The sequence below is a fragment of the Schistosoma mansoni genome, chromosome 2 (genome assembly GCF_000237925.1).
Source record: "Schistosoma mansoni strain Puerto Rico chromosome 2, complete genome".
NCBI lineage: Eukaryota > Metazoa > Platyhelminthes > Trematoda > Strigeidida > Schistosomatidae > Schistosoma > Schistosoma mansoni.
The window spans coordinates 23,093,985-23,112,547 of NC_031496.1; the positions used below are offsets into that span (position 1 = coordinate 23,093,985).

The following is an 18,563-nucleotide window of genomic DNA, read 5'->3' on the forward strand; positions in this document are numbered from 1 at the left end:
ATTCACCTAATAAATAACTTAACTTACTTACTTACGCCAGTTACCCCTCGTGGAGGAGCATAGGCCGCCTATCAACATTCTCCATCCAACTCTAACCCGGGCAACTTAACTAACTATATTCTATCTATTTATCTTAAAGTATTCTTCTCTATCGTCAAGGTTAAATCGATTCAAATAAACAAAGTACATTACAAATGTATCATCTTCAAGGAAGATGCACGTTTTTTAAATGGAGAAAAAACAAAAAAAACTTCACAAGGACAATTTGTATTGGGTACAGATAAAAGTTTTTACATGTAAATGAGAGATATAAAGCTTAAAATTGTTTAAAATTATGTAATTCAAGATTGCTTTGGTAATATATTTGTCTCATGGAATTACAACTACACGGGGGATCAGTTGAGAACTACTGATTTTTTGTAGGGGTACTAGGATATCCTACTGATGTATAAACAGTGTATTCAAGGTTAGTTCCAGTGTCAATACAGAGTTATTATAGTTGTCAATAACTAAAAAAGACAAGAGGAAGAGCACGGAAAAGCAACAGCAAACACTAGTCTGATAGATTTGCCGTTATGCATATGCCAAGTCGTTTCATAATCTGTTGATCAGGTTATATAGTATTTAAATCAGTTAAATTTACCAAGGACAGTGTAAATGTAAAATCTCTTCATAAAAAAATGTCTAGCGAGTGCGCTCAGTCATAACAGCCATCGAATATTTAACTTTTTTCTAATTTCAATAGTGGGATGGGATTTATTTAAAAGTGTAAATATATTTAAGGCAGTATGAGAGGAGAGCTAAATATCACAACAATAAACGAATGTTGGGAGTGATTCTGTTTCAAGAACAGGTTTCAGCAAATTATTCCAGATTATCGGAATTCGAATAAAGCAGTTTTATTAATGATAATGAATTGCGAGTGCTATATCTGGGTGTCTCATCTTGTTGAATTCCAGTGCTGGATGTAAAAGATAGTTTATTAAGTATTGTGAAGAAAGAATAAATGCAGTGTAAGTCTCCTCTTCTATAAAAGGTCGAGTCTTAGTTTGTTGGATCTGGAAATATGGTTTAAGGCACAATCGTTTCCAAAAATGAGAAGTGTGAGCCGCCGCTGAATAGATCCCAGACATTTTGTGCCTTATACAAGCACTACTAGGAATAAAATCACATTATACAATAAGTATTTGGATATATACTCCGTACATTAAAATGCATGAATCATTGTTATAACCCAGAAGTCACCAGGGCTTGGAAATCCATTTAACGACGATTTTTGAAAAAGACAAGGTGTGAGAATGCTTGAGTTCTAAATCAGTCACTGCACGAAACCTACATAATAACGTACTACTTATAGACAAGTTTAGATTGAGAAAAAGATAGCTAAAACGAATCTAGCTACATGGAGTAGTGTTTAGTTTCGAATTCCATTTTGAACACCACTGGGCTACCCCATTGAGCTGCATAATGATACAATTTTATATGTGGTTAAGCTCATGACTAGAAAATAAATACACTACTTTAAGATCATCTGCATCTAGAAGGGGCTTACCCATACAAAAGCGGTTGCAGATATCATTTATATAAGCTAAAAAGAGCAAAGGACCCAAAATACTACCTTGTATTATCCCACTTGTGACCGGGGTGGTATCCGATAAGAAAGAGTTTCTCTTCATTATTTAGTGACGATGAATGAGAAAAGAATTAAGTCAAGCAAACACGCAATTTCTGATCCTTTAAGATATGAGTTTGTCTGTAAGAATCTGATAGTTAATCATGTTGAAATTCCCAGAAATGTCAAAACCAGATGATGCAGACTATTTTACACTCCTTTAAATCTTGAATTTTCATATAATTTCATGCTTTTCCTACTGCGAATTCACTCATCTCTTCAAAATAAATTTACTGTTTAGTTCAATAACAGTAAATAAAGTTATAAAGACTCGTTTGGCTATGGTTTTCCATTTCCCTATTGATGAGAAGAGTAAACATTTTGGACCGATCCACATTTCTATCGTGTCTTATGTTGTTTATAATTAATTCTTTTTTATAAACATATATATACTCATTTCATCATTCTTATTAATTCAGCCTATTGAAGTACGATTTATTGAATATATGCCATTTTCTGGTAACCATTGGGAATTATCAAAATTATTTACATTTAAACAAATGTTAAATATTATAAAAAATTCTTATCCAAATTTAATTTGTTTAAATGAAAACTCATTTGATATAGCAAAAGTAAGTATTATTCAAAATATTTTAGTTTTAATGTATAAAACTATTTAAGTAATATAAATATGTTACATTAAATTATTTCATCTTCATATTTAATATTTCATGGCATATATTGTTATAATGATTTATTTATTTATTTGAACACATAAATATCGGTACAAAGGGGCACCAGATATATATGCGCCACACAAATCTTATTTCATTTGTGTGAGGGCTGTGATACTGCTCGAGTGTCCAAACTGAAGCACGTGGTTTTCTTAGGGGACCACACCCCAAGCCTTTGACCTAAAGATCTGATCCACAAGGCAGGGGAGCATCGTGAGGAGATTCAGTCTCATAGTAGCCGGTGACCAACGATTGATTCATACGCCATTCGTTTCCTCAGGATACTGGATCCCATGTGCATCAATAGTTTGGAATCAGGGTTTTCCAACTCCCCTAGGTGAACTTTCCGTGTCCATCAACCCGGTTAAAGCGCCGGATATTTGCTTTTCGTCCTCTCAATTTCGTAAACAACATGGGTTCCACAAAATGCAGTGAGTAGGACTTCCCTGGGAGAGTCTATATACGCGAGGCCATGTGAGAGCATTTGAAGAGAGGGAGAGCGGACTCTCCCCACTCTCGGCCGTACCAGGGCATTTGGGGGCGGCAAAATGATAAAGTTATTGTGTCAAAAATCCATGTACACACAAGAAAGATATACAGAATGTTACATAAATTTTCAGGAATTGGAGTATTCGAATTTGTTACGGTCTGATAATCTACAATTATAAGTAGTTAATAATTCCAGTTATAATTATTATAGTTCAAGATGTATATTCAGATAAGGTATATAATGAGAATATCGTTGTGATCTGTAAATGTAGATAGCAAATATATGAAAGTTCTGTTATCATAAGAGTGGGTAATTGAGAACAAGAACCATATCTGTGCAGCAGTGCATTTGTGAGCGATAATCAGTGTGTCATGTTATAGAGGATTCAAAAAAGAAACGGAAAAAACTACTCAAACAATGAACATCTCGAACTCTACGCATCTGATAAACAAACTAAGTAGCTGACTTAGTCGACGAGTAACTCAAATGACACAATCTATAGTATGGTGTATTCAGTGAAGCCAGTACAGCAGTGATAAGAACATGCTAAAATCGTATTATCTTATCGGTACTTTGTCCTCGTGTCAACCACTCACTGATCTATTTGGCAGATTATGATTATATTAATTACTGTATTCTCAATATCACAATAATTTCATATCATCACCTGAAGTGGAATTATTATTGTTGTTCGTGTTGATATCAAATTATGACATTTACACGTATAAAATTATAATTTTATGGACATTTCGTCCTCGTATTTGACTTATTTAATCCCGTTATTCACTAACGTGAGTTAAGTTGACAATTACATACGAGGGCAGCGGGAATGTATATTTCAACAAAAATTATTCATACGATCGGCAAGACCATAATTTATGGACGAACCAATCAGATTTAGAATAACAGGTGTTGGATCTTGGCGCGAAATTCATCCATCCACTTGGCTAAGCAGTGTTTGGGCATTTTAGTTGATGTCAGTTCTTGATGAAAACCCTAAATCTAGTTCCTAGCCTTAAGCATCAACTGTAAATTATAATCTATATTCTTCGCAGTGGTTTATAACCCTCATTTAGTCCTAGCTAGTAGGTGGATGCATATATATATATATATATATATATATATATATATATATATATATATATATATATATCAGAAGACTGGTCTAGCGCATGTTTAATAATTCGTAAGCTCACTTCTATTTGAAGTGCATTTGATGATATCGTCGAGGCTGAAGATGAACGCCTCACTATTAAATCATCCAGCTTTAGAAACTTAATATCACCCAAAGGTATGTGTTATCAAAATGATCTAAAATATGGGGCGAGATTCACTGGATTATAATTTCATAAAAGTCAGCTCAAGTAAACTATCTGGTTCAAAACACTTAACTTCATTGTAAGTTTTCACCATAACTAGAAATCTTCTGCATCACTACTAATAGCATTGAACACAGATCGAATAGAGTACCAAATTATTTAAAAATGGTAGATCGTCATGATAATAAGTCATAGATCTTATGTTCCCTACTCAGATCATTTTGTACATCCTATTTATGCTGGAAGATGAAGTGAGTAAAGGACATTTAAGATATGAAGAGTAATTCATTCTCGTGTTTACCTATTAATGGTTCAACGAGAACCGTATTAATACGTTAATAGGTATAAAACATTGAATTCATTATAGTTTACTATATGAATAGTCTATTCAATCGTAACAGTTTAATTGACAAATAATAGTTTTTTTTATTGTCAACATTTAAATTTACTAAAGAAGCGCTAAAAATCACCATAAGTCTTTTCAAACCAAAAAAGGTAACACAGATGATCCATTGATCCACGTCTTATAGTTAACTACTTCATTGGATAAGAAAGTCTGTCATGTAAGCTTTAAAGACTTATTGAACTTAAATATCGGATAGTGATATAAAGTATACAATTATATACTAATGTTTATCGGTGCAATATGATGGTTGAGTTCAGTGATAGAAAACAATTTCCCTGTTAATATTCTCTGATTTAGTTCTTAATATTTTCTTTTTTTTGTGAAGCATTTTCAAGTATCAGGATGGTTAGGTAAGATTGGTTTCATCACTTCAATGACTGAGAATTTTTGTGCTGGATGTTCACGTTTACGTCTTACAGCTGATGGAAATCTTAAAATTTGTTTACATGATAATTATGAAGTGAGTTTAGTGAAAATATTACGCAACAAAATGAATTCACATATAATTGATGAGTGGTGCACTGAAAAGTCTAACTATAATTTAAAACAATCTATGCAATTAAATGAAATCTACGATCAACTTGATCAAATTGTAGATCAAGCTTTAACTAAAAAGTCTGCTAGTCACAAAGGTAAATATGATTGCAAACAATAAACTAATACATCATTTTATTTCCATTTATAAACGTTTCACTATTAATCTGGACATTATTTTCAAAGCCATCAAAGCGATAAATCTAATTATGACACACGATTTAGTTCACTGGGTTTTTCTGTAATTCTTGTAGATTGATATCTGATCATATACCGAATAGGTATAGTACTATGAGAATTGTAAAACAAGAGATTTCTATAACCTGAACTACAAACATTCTGACTGCCGTATTTCATTATATGATAATCTGTAAATGAAATACATGTACAAATGTTGTTTGTTTTCTGGTAAAAAAAACCTTGTTTTAAAAATGTGAAGTCAAGATGATCAAATGAAAATGTTATGAACGATAGAATGATTTGAAAAGGAAACTTTACAAATTATCTCAATTCATTTAAGACATTAGGTTATAATATGTAATTAGGTGATTGCTCTCGCTTATGCTAGACAGCTCGGAATCAACTAGACGATTTGAACTTCACCGATGATCTGGCCTTCCTATCCCGTACACATCAACAAATGCAGATGAAGACAACTACTGCAGCAGTAGGCCTCAACATACTCAAGAGTAAAAGCTTGATCCTCAGATACAACACGGGGAACACCAACACAATCACATTTGATGGAGAAACTCTGGAACAGGTGGAACCTTTCACTTACCTGAACAACATCATTGATGTGAAGGCAGGGATTGGAAAAACAAGAGCAGCATTCCTACAGATGAATAAGATATGGAACTCAAAACAACTGTCAACCAATATCAAAGTCACGATGTTCAATACGAACGTCAAGACAGCTCTGTTATACGGAGCTGAAACTTGGTGAACTACCGCAACCATCATTGAAAAACTACAAGTATTTATAAACAATTGTCTATGCAAGATACTTAATGTCTGTTGGCCACTCGCCATCAGCAGCAGCTTGTTGTGGGAGAGAACAAGCCAGATTCTATCTGAAGAGGAAATTAGGCAAAGATGTTGGAAGTAGATAGGGCATACACTGCGGAAATAACCAAACTGTATCACGAGGTAAGTGCTTACTTGGAATCCTAAAGGGAAACTGAAAGGAGGAAGACCAAAGAACACAATGAGTCGGGAATTGGAAGCACATATGAAAAAGATGGATTGCAATTGGAAAGAACTGGAAAGGATTACCCAGGACAGAGTTGGATGGAGAGTTCTGACGAGCGGCCTATGCTCCTCGACGAGAGGTTTGGTCTTGTCCTTTTTCGACTTACTTACTTGGCACGGTAACAAATGTTATGACCAATGCAATATAATATGAACTTCATAATACATTTTAACTATAATCACCTTATCAATGCATCAATTAGGGTTGAACATAAGAAAAGAAAAAAGCTAAATAAAATGAGTATGTTCTACCCATATAATGTCTACGAACTTGTTACTGAAGTGAAAAACTTTATTACATTCAATAAAATCACATCCAGAAAACTCATCAACTTGAATTAATTCATAATAATGCTCTTGTCTAAAAATCAAACGTCAATTGTCAAATTTAATGGCGAAGATAATCCATTAATATATAACCATAATAGTTCTTCCGTCTATTATAAAATTTTATGAATTACCTACTAAACATTATTTTCTAACAATATTTAACCTGTAAATTGAGAGTATCTGTTATATTGATTGCTTGCGTTCTTGCCCAGTTGATATGTATGACGTTATAATACCGCCAATTGAAGAGCAGTGAACTATCGATCGCCCAATGATACACAAAAGTTGTATGAGCAGTCTTGAGTACTTATCAGTCCTGCTATCTGCCTAGCCCAGCCAGTTAAGTCCAGAACACCAATAACAGCCTCTGCAATATGAATAATTATTCTCAAATATACTGGGTTTATATACCAAACAGACAGACCACATCATACCATAAATTAGAAAATAATATTTGTACAATATTCGGCCAAATGTGGCTGTGAATAGGGGAAACAGTAATTAATGGACTGGGGATAACTCAAGAATGGTAAATCGTATAATAATAATCTATAGGTCAAAATAAAGCTTATAATAAGAGGAACACGAATAGTTTAGTTACTTAACGATTATATAATAGGAAATATACATATTACATTGGTCCATAAATAGTTCTCAAAGTTACCATTCATAATTCTCCACGAGATACAACAATATCAAATTAGATATTTGTTTGATTAACACAAAATCAATCCTACATTTCACTAAATTATCCTCCACCTTAAAAGATTAATCCTTTTTTTTCTCTATGCAACTAAAATAATATTTTGATTTAAAGTTGAATAAACCGTTTACTGAGTTAACTGTAATTTATTAATTTAATGACTATTTCATTGTATTATAGATTTATATTCACCTATTTAAGTCATTAAAATAGGTATGGTTATTTTATCACCAATTAGTCACGACGTAGAACTTCGTACGTACGTACATCAGTTCGAGCTGCCATACAACATTAGCACAGAGATACAGTAGTCGATTCAAATTCCATAGTGGTAGAGATAGTAAGAGTATAAGCAGTAATTCAAAAGATTAGGGTTTGAAGATGTTATTCAAGAAGTATAATCCGGTGAAATAAATTTGAAAAGAGGAAAATGATAGAGACATGAAGAATTCAGAAGATTAAAATTTGACAGAACACAAAGAGTGGATGCACCTTCGCCATTGCAAACGATTTTGAGCTATGTTATTCAAGGTCTCTAACCATCGATTGTTATTATCTCGCGAATCCCAACCAGGTAGTCTACACCTACCAACATGGTTCAGTCCACTTGTCAGTGACTTCATGGATTTGTACCACATTTTTGTCTGGCCGCCCTTAGCATTCTTCCAACCTACTCTTACACCATAAAACATTGCACGTCAGGGCAGTCGGTGGTTGGGCATACGTAACACGTGTCCCAGCCATCTCAACTGATGAAGTTTCACTACTTCATCAATCGATTTGCCATCCTTACCTAGTACCCGTTTCCTAATAACTGCATTACTTACTCGGTGGTGCCAGGATATTTGAGCAATGCTTCGAAGACATCAAGTAAGAAGTATTCATCTTTTCTACATACTTCCCTCTTAATAAACATTGACTTGATCCTTTTATTATCAATGATTTATTTGTGAATTTTCCTAAAAGTGGTTATTTCTTTCATTTTATTTTAAACGAACTATAGGTGCTGATCAACTTGCATCAAGTGTAAATCGTTCAATGGTTCGGATTGGTGGTTGAACAAATCTCAATGATTCTATAATTCATATAAAAATTTTTTAATCAGTGTAGAATAACTTTTTATGTAAATATATTAAAACATCTATTCATTGGATTATTATACTTTTTTTTATTTTTGATGTTGTATGTTTTCTGTAAGATTGTATGTATGTGTTGTCACTTAAGGATGATGTAAACAAATGGAGGTCTTAATGCAGTTAGGTCATGGTCTTGACATGAACTTAGAAATTAATTGACCATTGATTTCAGTCATGTGGACTAATGTGAATTTATTAGATGGGATATTTGAGATGTTTGAAATTATTAGTTGAAAATCATTTATTTATCAACTGAATTAGACGTAATTTTTATAAGTCACTTGTATTAATATTTGATGTTGAGTCAGTACATGGGTAGAGTATGAGATATATCAGAATAACTATCCGTTTAACCATAGATCAGGACTTATGTTAATACAATCTAGATTAAATTCACTTAGTATGATTTGTTTGTACCTTCCCATTGATGTTTAAGACTGCAACTGGTCAGTCTCTTATAGGCATATGTGCACATTGTCTCGATATAGCCTTAATTCACAAGCATTGTAAGCAAAGATGGATAGTGGCTAGCAGTGGAATCCAGGACGCGCGTTTCGTCTCGTCAACTCTGAGATGCAGATACATTCACCTGACGAGTCCAAATGGGACGAAGCGCATGTCCTGGATTCCACTGCTAGCCACTATCCATCTTTGCTTACAAAAATTTAGATGAGTTTGACTATTTAGAAATACAAATCGCATTATAGATATTATTTGATTTAACTCCACAAAGTATTTGATCTTTTTCCTTTGTTCAGTTAAGTTGACCAAATACTATAACTATTAAATTCATTTTGTATTATTTATTTGAATCATCTCATTGATGCTTAGGACCGCGATTGGTCAGTCTCTGATTGGCATATGTACATCCTGTGCAGATTGTTTTGATATTTCCTTAAGTCACAAGCATTATAAGTAAAGATGGATAGTGACTAGCAGTGGAATCCAGGCAATATCGAGGCAATCCACACAGGATGAATGTTGTAACAAATTAACATAGATTATGAATTTATCACAATTTATTGTAAAAATAAACAAGTAATAGAAAAAAAAACAAGTAAATGTATCAATGATACAATAGAGATTATTCATTCACAAATAGTCATGAAGGGGGGGGTCAAATAAATAAATAAACTTTTAGTTTGTTTCTTTTAGAATAAATTAATTATTTTCATTTGTGTAAATGTTTACACTTTTTTTAAAAAAAGAAGAAAACTATACATAAATTACATCGTTCATTTATTTATTCACTTACAAAGCCAAATCAAGTCAAATGTTAATTCGTTGTGTGTGTGTGTGTATGTTTTATTTTCAATAATGAAACATAAAAGATCAATAAGATTTTAGCCCACAAATGCCCCGGTACGGCCGAGAGTGGGGAGAGTCCGCTCTCCCTCTCGAAATCCTCTCATATTACCACGCGTATATAGCCTCTACCAGGGAAGTCCTACTCACTGCATTCTTGTGGCACCCATGTTGTTTACGAAATTGAGAGGACAAAAAGCGAATGTCTGGTGCTTTAACCGGGTTGGTGGACACGGAAAGTCCACCTAGGGGAGTTGGAAAACCCTGATTCCAAACCAATGGTGCACATGGGCTCCAGTATCCTGAGGGAATAAATGGCGTATGAATTAATCGTTGGTCACCAGCTACTATGGGACTGCATCTCCTTACGATGTTCCACTGCCTTGTGGATCAGATCTTTAGATCAAAGGCTCCGGGTGAGGTCCCCTAAGGAAACCACCTGCTTCAGTTTGGGCATCTGGGCAGTATCACAGCCCTCACACAAATGAAATAAGATTTGTGTGGTGCATATATATCTGGTGCCCCCTTGTACCAATATTTATGTGTCTAGAAATAATTAAATAAATAAATAAGATTTTAGTAAATAAAATACTCTTATTTTGTATATTTGTAATCGAAGAAGTGAATTACGTATAGATTATAGTGAACCATTTATGTGGAAACAGATTTATGGTGAAATTAAAAGGAAGCAAATCTCAAAAACAGTAATATTTCTCAAGATTACTATAAACACTTTATAATTAGTAACTGATGAAATGTCGATTGAAACCTTATCACACTAATGATTTTCTTTCTAAAAAGTTTAATAATTGTTTGTCAGTCTATGTGATTCTAGATAATTTGATATAGTCATGATAATCAAGAAGATTTCAGTTTGATAGAGATATACTTAGTGAATACATTTCGGTAAAGATCACTTAGAATCATAACCTTTAATTTCATTATCGACAGTTATAGTCATTTATAATTAAAAGTGATGTGATTGATGGGTACGCTTTAGTATTGCGTAATCACGGCAATGTAGACCAATGTACTCCAAGTCACTGTTCTATAGGTAACCTTCTTGCAATGAGGTCTGGAGGTTCTGGCTTCGACGACTAAAGAGGTGTGCTGTACTACAACGGAATGACTGTTCATTGTAGCCTGTTTTTCAACTTGTGATGACAACCATCTTCAAAACGGAAACTAGGTCCATTTACGTAATTTTTTTTATCAAAGAAGTTAATAGATTCTCATTCAATACATTTTTAAATTTCGAATATGATAATCTTTTCAATGCTTTTGAATATTTAAGGGATTGTTCTTTGTTGTTTCAAAAAGTTCAAATCGTTTATCTTACATAATCATCATTTCTATTACAAGGAACCATAGAAAACTTCGTGTATATATCACTCTGTATGTACTTTTCTTTTCTAACATATGAAAATGAGCCATCATACTTTGATCAATTGTTTTAAACGTGCAATTGAACCAAATTTTTCAAATAGTTTAAAGAAATCATCAACACGATCAAGTATGACAACAGAACAACAAAATCCAGTGAGCTATCTTTTTCTTTTAAAGTTTTTTATTCAATTATAATGAAATCAATTGATCATAATCTATACAAGAGAATAACGGATAGTATTGTTGAAATAATTTGACTAATACTAACTTTCAGAAGAGGGTTTTGTAGAGATTTTAGTAATTTAATAGTTGAATTCATGAATCAATTGAAACTAGACCACCATGGAAAACTTGGAAGCACTGAACGGCCGTTTCGTCCCAGTATGGGACTCTTCATCAGTGCTTCCAGGTTTTCCATGGTGTTCTAGCTTCAATTGACCCATGAATTCAACTATTTAATTCTAATTTATTTAGTTATATGGTTTATGGAAAGTATTCCACTGACTGAGATAATATAAATAAGATACAATGGTTTAACTGACTACCAAACTCGTCATTTTATATGTGAATAATCATCAAGTCATGCGGTCAGAGATGGAAATAACTAGCAAACAAACTACAAGTATCATTTAATATATTTTACAAAACAGCTACAAGACGATGGTATTGAAAACTCATACACTAAGCTGTTCAATAACAATATAAATAATTATGTTATAGATCAGAGGGTCTAAATTTTACCAAGCATGTTTCAGTTGTCTTATTATTTATGTGTTAAACAACAGGAAGTAATAACTGAACTTAAGGATACATGTGTTTAGGATATAATTCGACTAGTTATAAAAATAATTTAGTTCTAACAGTCTATACTACTCGATCGAAAGAAAAAGAAGTAGATTTTAGTAAGAAAACCTGGACCTCAACTTATTTGCTTGTTGACACTTGTCATTGAACCGTAGCAATGAACTTCAGAAGATTAATGGTCCCTATGGACTTTAAACTTACATCACCAACTGTAGCAGTCTAAGCTTCGATTAAGATTCTGTAGAATTGAGATATTTGGATTGATTCATCGATGAATAGTAACTAATGTTGATTTATTCTGTAGTGCTGATCAAAAGTAGCAAATTGTCATCAGTCAGATAGTTCGCAGAATGTTGGATCAATTAGACTAGTAGATATATTTCAGTAAAATTTGATTGATACTACAGAATTAGACAAACAGTGTATTGATTACTTCTCACCGATCAGCCAATGTACATATTTGCTATCTCTGCTAACAAACATACATTGCCTAGATTCTGTTATTTCATCAATGCTATTTTATAATCGCCCTACGTCGAACTAATATTACAAATACACATTTATTTTGAAAACCTCCACAGAGATAAGTAAAAGTAGAAAAGTTGAGGAATTTTCAGCTTTTTACAGTGATTTCATAGGACAGTTACATGAACCTTTTAGTTTATTTCTTCTGGTGAGAAATTTTTAGCAAGGTTGTTTTATAGGGAATGTAAGTTGCTGACCCCATGTCCAACTCTTCTCCATTATACGGGGTTGGGATAGGTACTAACCCTAAACTTGCTACAGGCGGAGTAATGAACGTAAATTCAAGTAATTACATGATACACACTATTTCAGTAAATCGATTTGAACCAGAATTTTAGATACAACACTACGTTAAAGCACAATAAAAATCATATATCAACTAATTTAACTTGAAGATTGTCTTTTTTGTATCCCATAATATACGAATCATTGCAAGTACACTGGATGGAATGTATTCGCTGCTTCAAAATTGAGTCACGCTTTTGTTTGATAATCAAAAGGATTTCGGTCAAGGTTCCATGTATCTGTAATGCCTCATAAAGAAGAATCTATTTTAAGAGCTCGAAAGTATCAAGGTTTTCATTACGATTGGTATACTGTTCACAAACTACTATTTAATCAAATGAATCCGATCAGCACTGAGAACCAAAAGGAATATCTTGTTCACCATTTAAAAAATAAAAAACTTAAATCGTTTTGAACCTACAAGTGCATGGTGATTATTTAATTAAAAAAACCATCATGAACATTTAGAGAGTTATTCGTTACATGTAACAAGAAACAACATATCCCTATCATTTTATTTTATTCATAATTTAGTTTAATATAAGATTTATTAAGCTAATAAATAGTTTGAACTCATTCCATTTTAATAGTTGAATTCATTACTTTACTTTACTTACTTACGCCTGTTACCCCTCGTCGAGGAGCATAGGCCGCTCACCAGCATTCTCCATCCAACTGTGTCCTGGGCAATCCTTTCCAGTTGTTATTCATCCTTTTCATATCTGCTTCTATTTCCCGGCGTAATGTGTTCTTTGGCCTTCCTCTTTTCCGCTTCCTTTCCGGATTCCAAGTTAGGGATTGCCTCGTGATGCACATTGATGATTTCCTTAATGTATGTCCGATCAGTTGAATTCATGAAATGATCTAAGTTAGATGATCATTGAAAATCTGGAAGCATTGGACGGTCATTTTCAATTTATTTCTTTATTTAAAATAAATTTTTTTTTTGATTTTATTTATATTTTAGATTGAAATTTGTGATGTAATAACTCGTTCACCTAAAATGATTGATATTACATCTAAAATTGTAAATGGAAATAGTCAGAAACAAAATATTATGACAACAATTAGATCAGCTAAAGCACAAGTATTTATATGTATTGATGATTATATTAAACAATTTATTCATAATCAATGTTTGATTATAGATAATAATTCAGATAAGATTATCCATGATAATGATAATAATGAAAGTCATATTGATGATAATAATACAAATGAATTATATGAACTATTAACACCAAAAGGTGATGTATTTACAGTGGCACGTTTAGCTGGTATACAAGCTGCTAAACAAACTTCTAATATTATACCATTATGTCATCAAGTAAGTTATTGAATGAGTTGTTCTAATAAATAATTTAAATATATAAAAACTTTCGTCTAAATTAGAGCGAATAGTTTCACAGTATTTGGGCGCCTAGTTGATGTAAGACATTAAAAATAGGAATAATATATATTTGTAAAATCTCAGCGAATAAATTTGGAGTAAATCCAACGTTTCGTCTGGCAATCTGGTCCAAGCTTTTTCAAGGAAACATTTCAAGGAGATATTTATTCATAACTTAGTATAATCTGAGATTTATTAAGCTAATAAATAGTTTGAACTCACTTCATTTTAATAGTTGAATTCATGAATTGAAATATTTCAAGGAGATATTTCCTTGAAAAAGCTTGAACCAGATTGCCAGGCGAGACGTTGGATTTACTTCAAATTCATTCGCTGAGATTGTACAAATGTTATTATTCCTACTAAATAATTTAAAGTTTTACATTTTAATTAATAATTTTGAATTATGAACTTCAAGTTGTTTAGAATGAGTAGTTTAGTTAAAGAAAAGAAAAAAAAACTAGTTTAGAAGAGTTAATCTCTTGGAATCTTTACATAAGGATGTTTGACTATAAGATGATTTTCAGAAGGGGGGTTTGTGGAGATTTTAGTTATTTTATATAGTTGAGATCATGAGTCAATTGAAGCTAAACCACCACGGAAATCCTGGAAGCACTGGACGGCCGTTTCGTTGTGGATTAGTTGAATTAAGACATTAACACCGTTGGATGCCGACTCAGTGGTCTAGAGGTTAATGGCTCGCGCGCGAGACTGATAGGTCCTGGGTTTGAATCTCGCGAGGCGGGATCGTGGATGCGCACTGCTGAGGAGTCCCACAATAGGACGAAAGGGTCGTCCAGTGCTTCCAGGTTTTCCATGGTGGTCTAGCTTTAAGTGACTCATGATCTCAACTATATATAAGACGATTTATTAATTTAATTAAAGCATAAATAATGAACGTTGGAGAATAACATGGACTCCTTTTAACACTATTAATCACTAAGAATAGGATATACGTATTTTATGTCATAACATAAGAAAAGTCCTCATCAATGAAAAATTATTAAAAAGACCAGAAGGCATGAAAGAATTAAATAAAAGAGTTTGTATGTTAACTGATAGGAACATTTGTAGGCTGGATATATGAATATTCTAAAAGAAAACCTAACAGCTTAGAAACAGGATTCTTTAGAAGGATACGAAAGACTAATACTATGGTTATGCAATACTGAAAATATAAAATAAGATTGATCAGATATAAAGTAAGAAATAATGATTGATGCTATGAAAAATTACGTAGTTAACATTTATAAATGAGGTCACCGTGGTAGAGCAAGATTGGTAACTATGTCTTGATCATTTTATGGGAACTGCTTCGGCATCCATTTTTTATTGATCATCTTGAACAACTTTGAGACGGCGAAATCACGTACACTGTCAATCAAATAGTGTACAATCACACTGCTAAAAATATGCAGTCCTTATAGCCTGAACTTCTGTGGAAGAGATGCGGACTTTAACCCTCCTTTCTATATGTCTAATGCATATGCTTTGGCTCCTACATATAAACTAGTAGATAGTGTGTGAATTGGATAGACTATTTCGAACCGATTGATTTGAAAGCCTGACTTCTGGAGACTATTTACTAGGTTTTTCCGATATAAGGCTTGAATATATTCCAATTCGAATTTGTTTCCAACACTACCGATGTGTATTGATATAATGAGCGAAATGAGGTTGATTGAGATTAATGGATGTGACAATAAGTGGGAAATTGGCTTTATCTAATCGCTAAAACCCATCTTGTAAATGATAGAAAACTTATCGTACATTTCGAATGCACTTTTTTGATCTTTTTAATAGGGAGTTAGGTGGATTGTGTTGAACATGCATTAGTGACTTTAGCAGTGTACTACATGTATGTTGAAGGTATTCGTTTTAAGAGATTTTTCTGATGGTGGACGATACACCAGATAAGATCATCTCAGTGAATTCATAGAGATAAGCGTTAATGCAGATAGTGAGGAAATATTTTTTGAAGTAGATAGGAGTATTATGATAAATCTAAGCTGTTTTTTTCTTTAGTGATATGATTAGGTCTAACGATTTGGTCTTAATTGATTGGCGAATGAATAATTTACAAATTATTTTCCTCCGATCGCCTATGACATTTTATCATGTTCAGTGTTCATATTTTCTATGTAAGCATATTATTTTATCATATGAAAAAACCATTCATCTGGTTGGTAGTTTTGTCTTGATTACTAATCATTCGGAAACCTGAGTCAATTATGCGATCTCGTCAAATTGTCATTGAGTTCATCTATCGATTAGCATTACATCAATCTATTTTAACAATGGAAATTTCGCCTCACGCAAAAACACATTCCATAACAGTAGCGACGGGGATGGGACCTATTTTCATCAACCTTGTCTCTAGCTGATATGAATTCGAAATAATTTAAATTTCCTTTTTCTTTGTACCAAAATCCCCGTCGCCAATCGATACGTTCATGTACTGTGCCAATAATTGGTGACTCCAACTCCTATACTGTGAGCAAAACTAAGATTTTCTGTTCTTTCCCATTATTCCGGTTGAATATTATTTACGAAATCTGAATACCTTCTTAGGAAAGTTTGTGTTAATAAAGATTGCTCGGTTTAAATACTTTTACCAATTTTATTGATATGTAATAGACAAACCTAATGTGTTTTGATTAATCACACTGGGTAAACATTAGCAAGATTCATCTGAAAAACTGGTTTTTACTCTGTTTAGTGGAGCATGAAAGAGAAGAGGATAAACTAGTTTCGCTAACAGTATCAAAATCGGAGTCACGAATTATTGGCACAGTGTATGAATGTATAACACTCAGACACTTGATTTCAATATAATTTCCCTGTCAATTATGCTAAGTACAGCGTGAATAGATGAAAAATATTGTTTGTGGTTGAAAGAATAAATAGATTAAGTATAATTTTACAAAGTCATGAGTTCTGATAGTTCCAGATACAACTAAGGGAATAAACAGAGACTTACATTTGGTTATTTGCCATTGAAGCTAATCATTTACCTCTAAAATAAGCCACTAATAAAGGAGATGGATTGACACAGGATGTTTGACTGTCTTAAGACCCTTTGAAGGAGCATTCGAAGAAAGTATCAGCACAGTAATTGCACTAAATATGCTTATTTCATGCTATTTCAAGTATAATACTTTTATTCTTTATTCTAGGTGCCATTATCATATATTTCAGTGGATATTGGTTACAGATTAGGCAAAATTCATATACAATCACAAGTAAAAGCAGTTGGTCAGTCTACAGGTGTAGAAATGGAAGCATTAACAGCTGTTTCTGTTGCTGCACTAACGGTTTACGATATGCTAAAACCGTTACAAAAAGGGCCAATTATTATTGAGAAAATTGAACTATTAGAAAAACTTGGTGGATCCAAAGGTTCCTACTTAAAACTTGGTGCATCGAAATAAAGAAAAGAACTTGATTATCCAGCTTTGCTTAGAATTCAATTTTGTTTACAGTATTTTGCAGACTTTGATTCCTTTATTACGATATATTGCCGAAATGGTTCAACTATTAAGAACATTTTAAAGTTTATTTCACATGCAATATGAATGGGAACCGACATCTCATTAAAGATGTCAGTCAGTCAGCTACAACGTAGGACCAGGCACATTTATGCATCGGTCCAAGTTGCCATACCTCGTTAGCACAACAAGATGAACACCGGATTCATAGAAATAGTTAATTCAGTGGTGGTAGTATATGAAAGATAGGTTGTATATAAGGATATAGTATAGGAAGGAAGAACGTTATGAAGCAATTTTAATCTTAAGGTTTAAGAGAAGATAAAGAGTGTATACACCTACGCCATTGTGGTCGATTCCGAGTCATGTCACTTAGAGTCTCCAACCCTTGGTTACGATAGTCACGCGGACCCCAACCAAGTAGTCTGCATCTGCCAACATGGCTCAGACTAGAAGTTAGTGACTTCAAGCACTGATGCCACGTTTTGGTTTGGCCGCCCCTAACTCTTTTCCAACCATCCCCTACACTAGTCAGCATAGCGCGTCGTGGTAATCGGTGTTCAGGCATACGTAATACGTGGCCTAACCATCTCAGTCGATGAAGATTTATGACCTCATCAGCTGATTAAAGATGAAGTATCATTAATTACGGTCTGTAGGAAGAAAACTAATTTAACTAAAAAAAGGTTGAGTATTGAGTTCAATGTTTTAAAACAAACAATGGCAAGTTTTTAACGGCTTCTCTTATGAATGATATTGGGTTCTAAAGCAGATCTAGGGAGTCTTGTTCAGTACAACAGTCAAAGATAAATTTTCGTGATGCTTACTGAGTTACCTTATACTCCTCTGGTTCCCATGAGCGTAA

At 33.2% G+C, this 18,563-nt stretch overlaps 2 protein-coding genes across 2 annotated transcripts in view; both read left to right on the top strand.

Moving 5' to 3' along the window:
- Smp_171270 (putative molybdopterin cofactor synthesis protein A) overlaps positions 1 to 8,630 on the top strand; it is a gene marked incomplete at both ends in the record, with an annotated part of 12,453 nt that extends 3,823 nt beyond the window's left edge. Inside the window, 3 exons of the mRNA XM_018796126.1 lie at positions 2,092 to 2,244; positions 4,887 to 5,193; positions 8,578 to 8,630. Of these exons, the coding sequence (XP_018650370.1) occupies positions 2,092 to 2,244; positions 4,887 to 5,193; positions 8,578 to 8,630 (513 nt within the window). The remainder of the gene's footprint in view (positions 1 to 2,091; positions 2,245 to 4,886; positions 5,194 to 8,577) is intronic.
- Positions 8,631 to 11,239: 2,609 nt separating this feature from the next.
- Smp_090010 (putative molybdopterin cofactor synthesis protein A) lies at positions 11,240 to 17,641 on the top strand (the record flags this gene model as incomplete). Its single annotated transcript, XM_018796127.1, has 3 exons — positions 11,240 to 11,359; positions 13,788 to 14,147; positions 17,387 to 17,641. The coding sequence occupies 3 exons, from the start codon at positions 11,240 to 11,242 to the stop codon at positions 17,639 to 17,641; spliced, it is 735 nt and encodes a 244-aa protein (XP_018650371.1).
- Between the last annotated feature and the right edge of the window lie 922 nt (positions 17,642 to 18,563).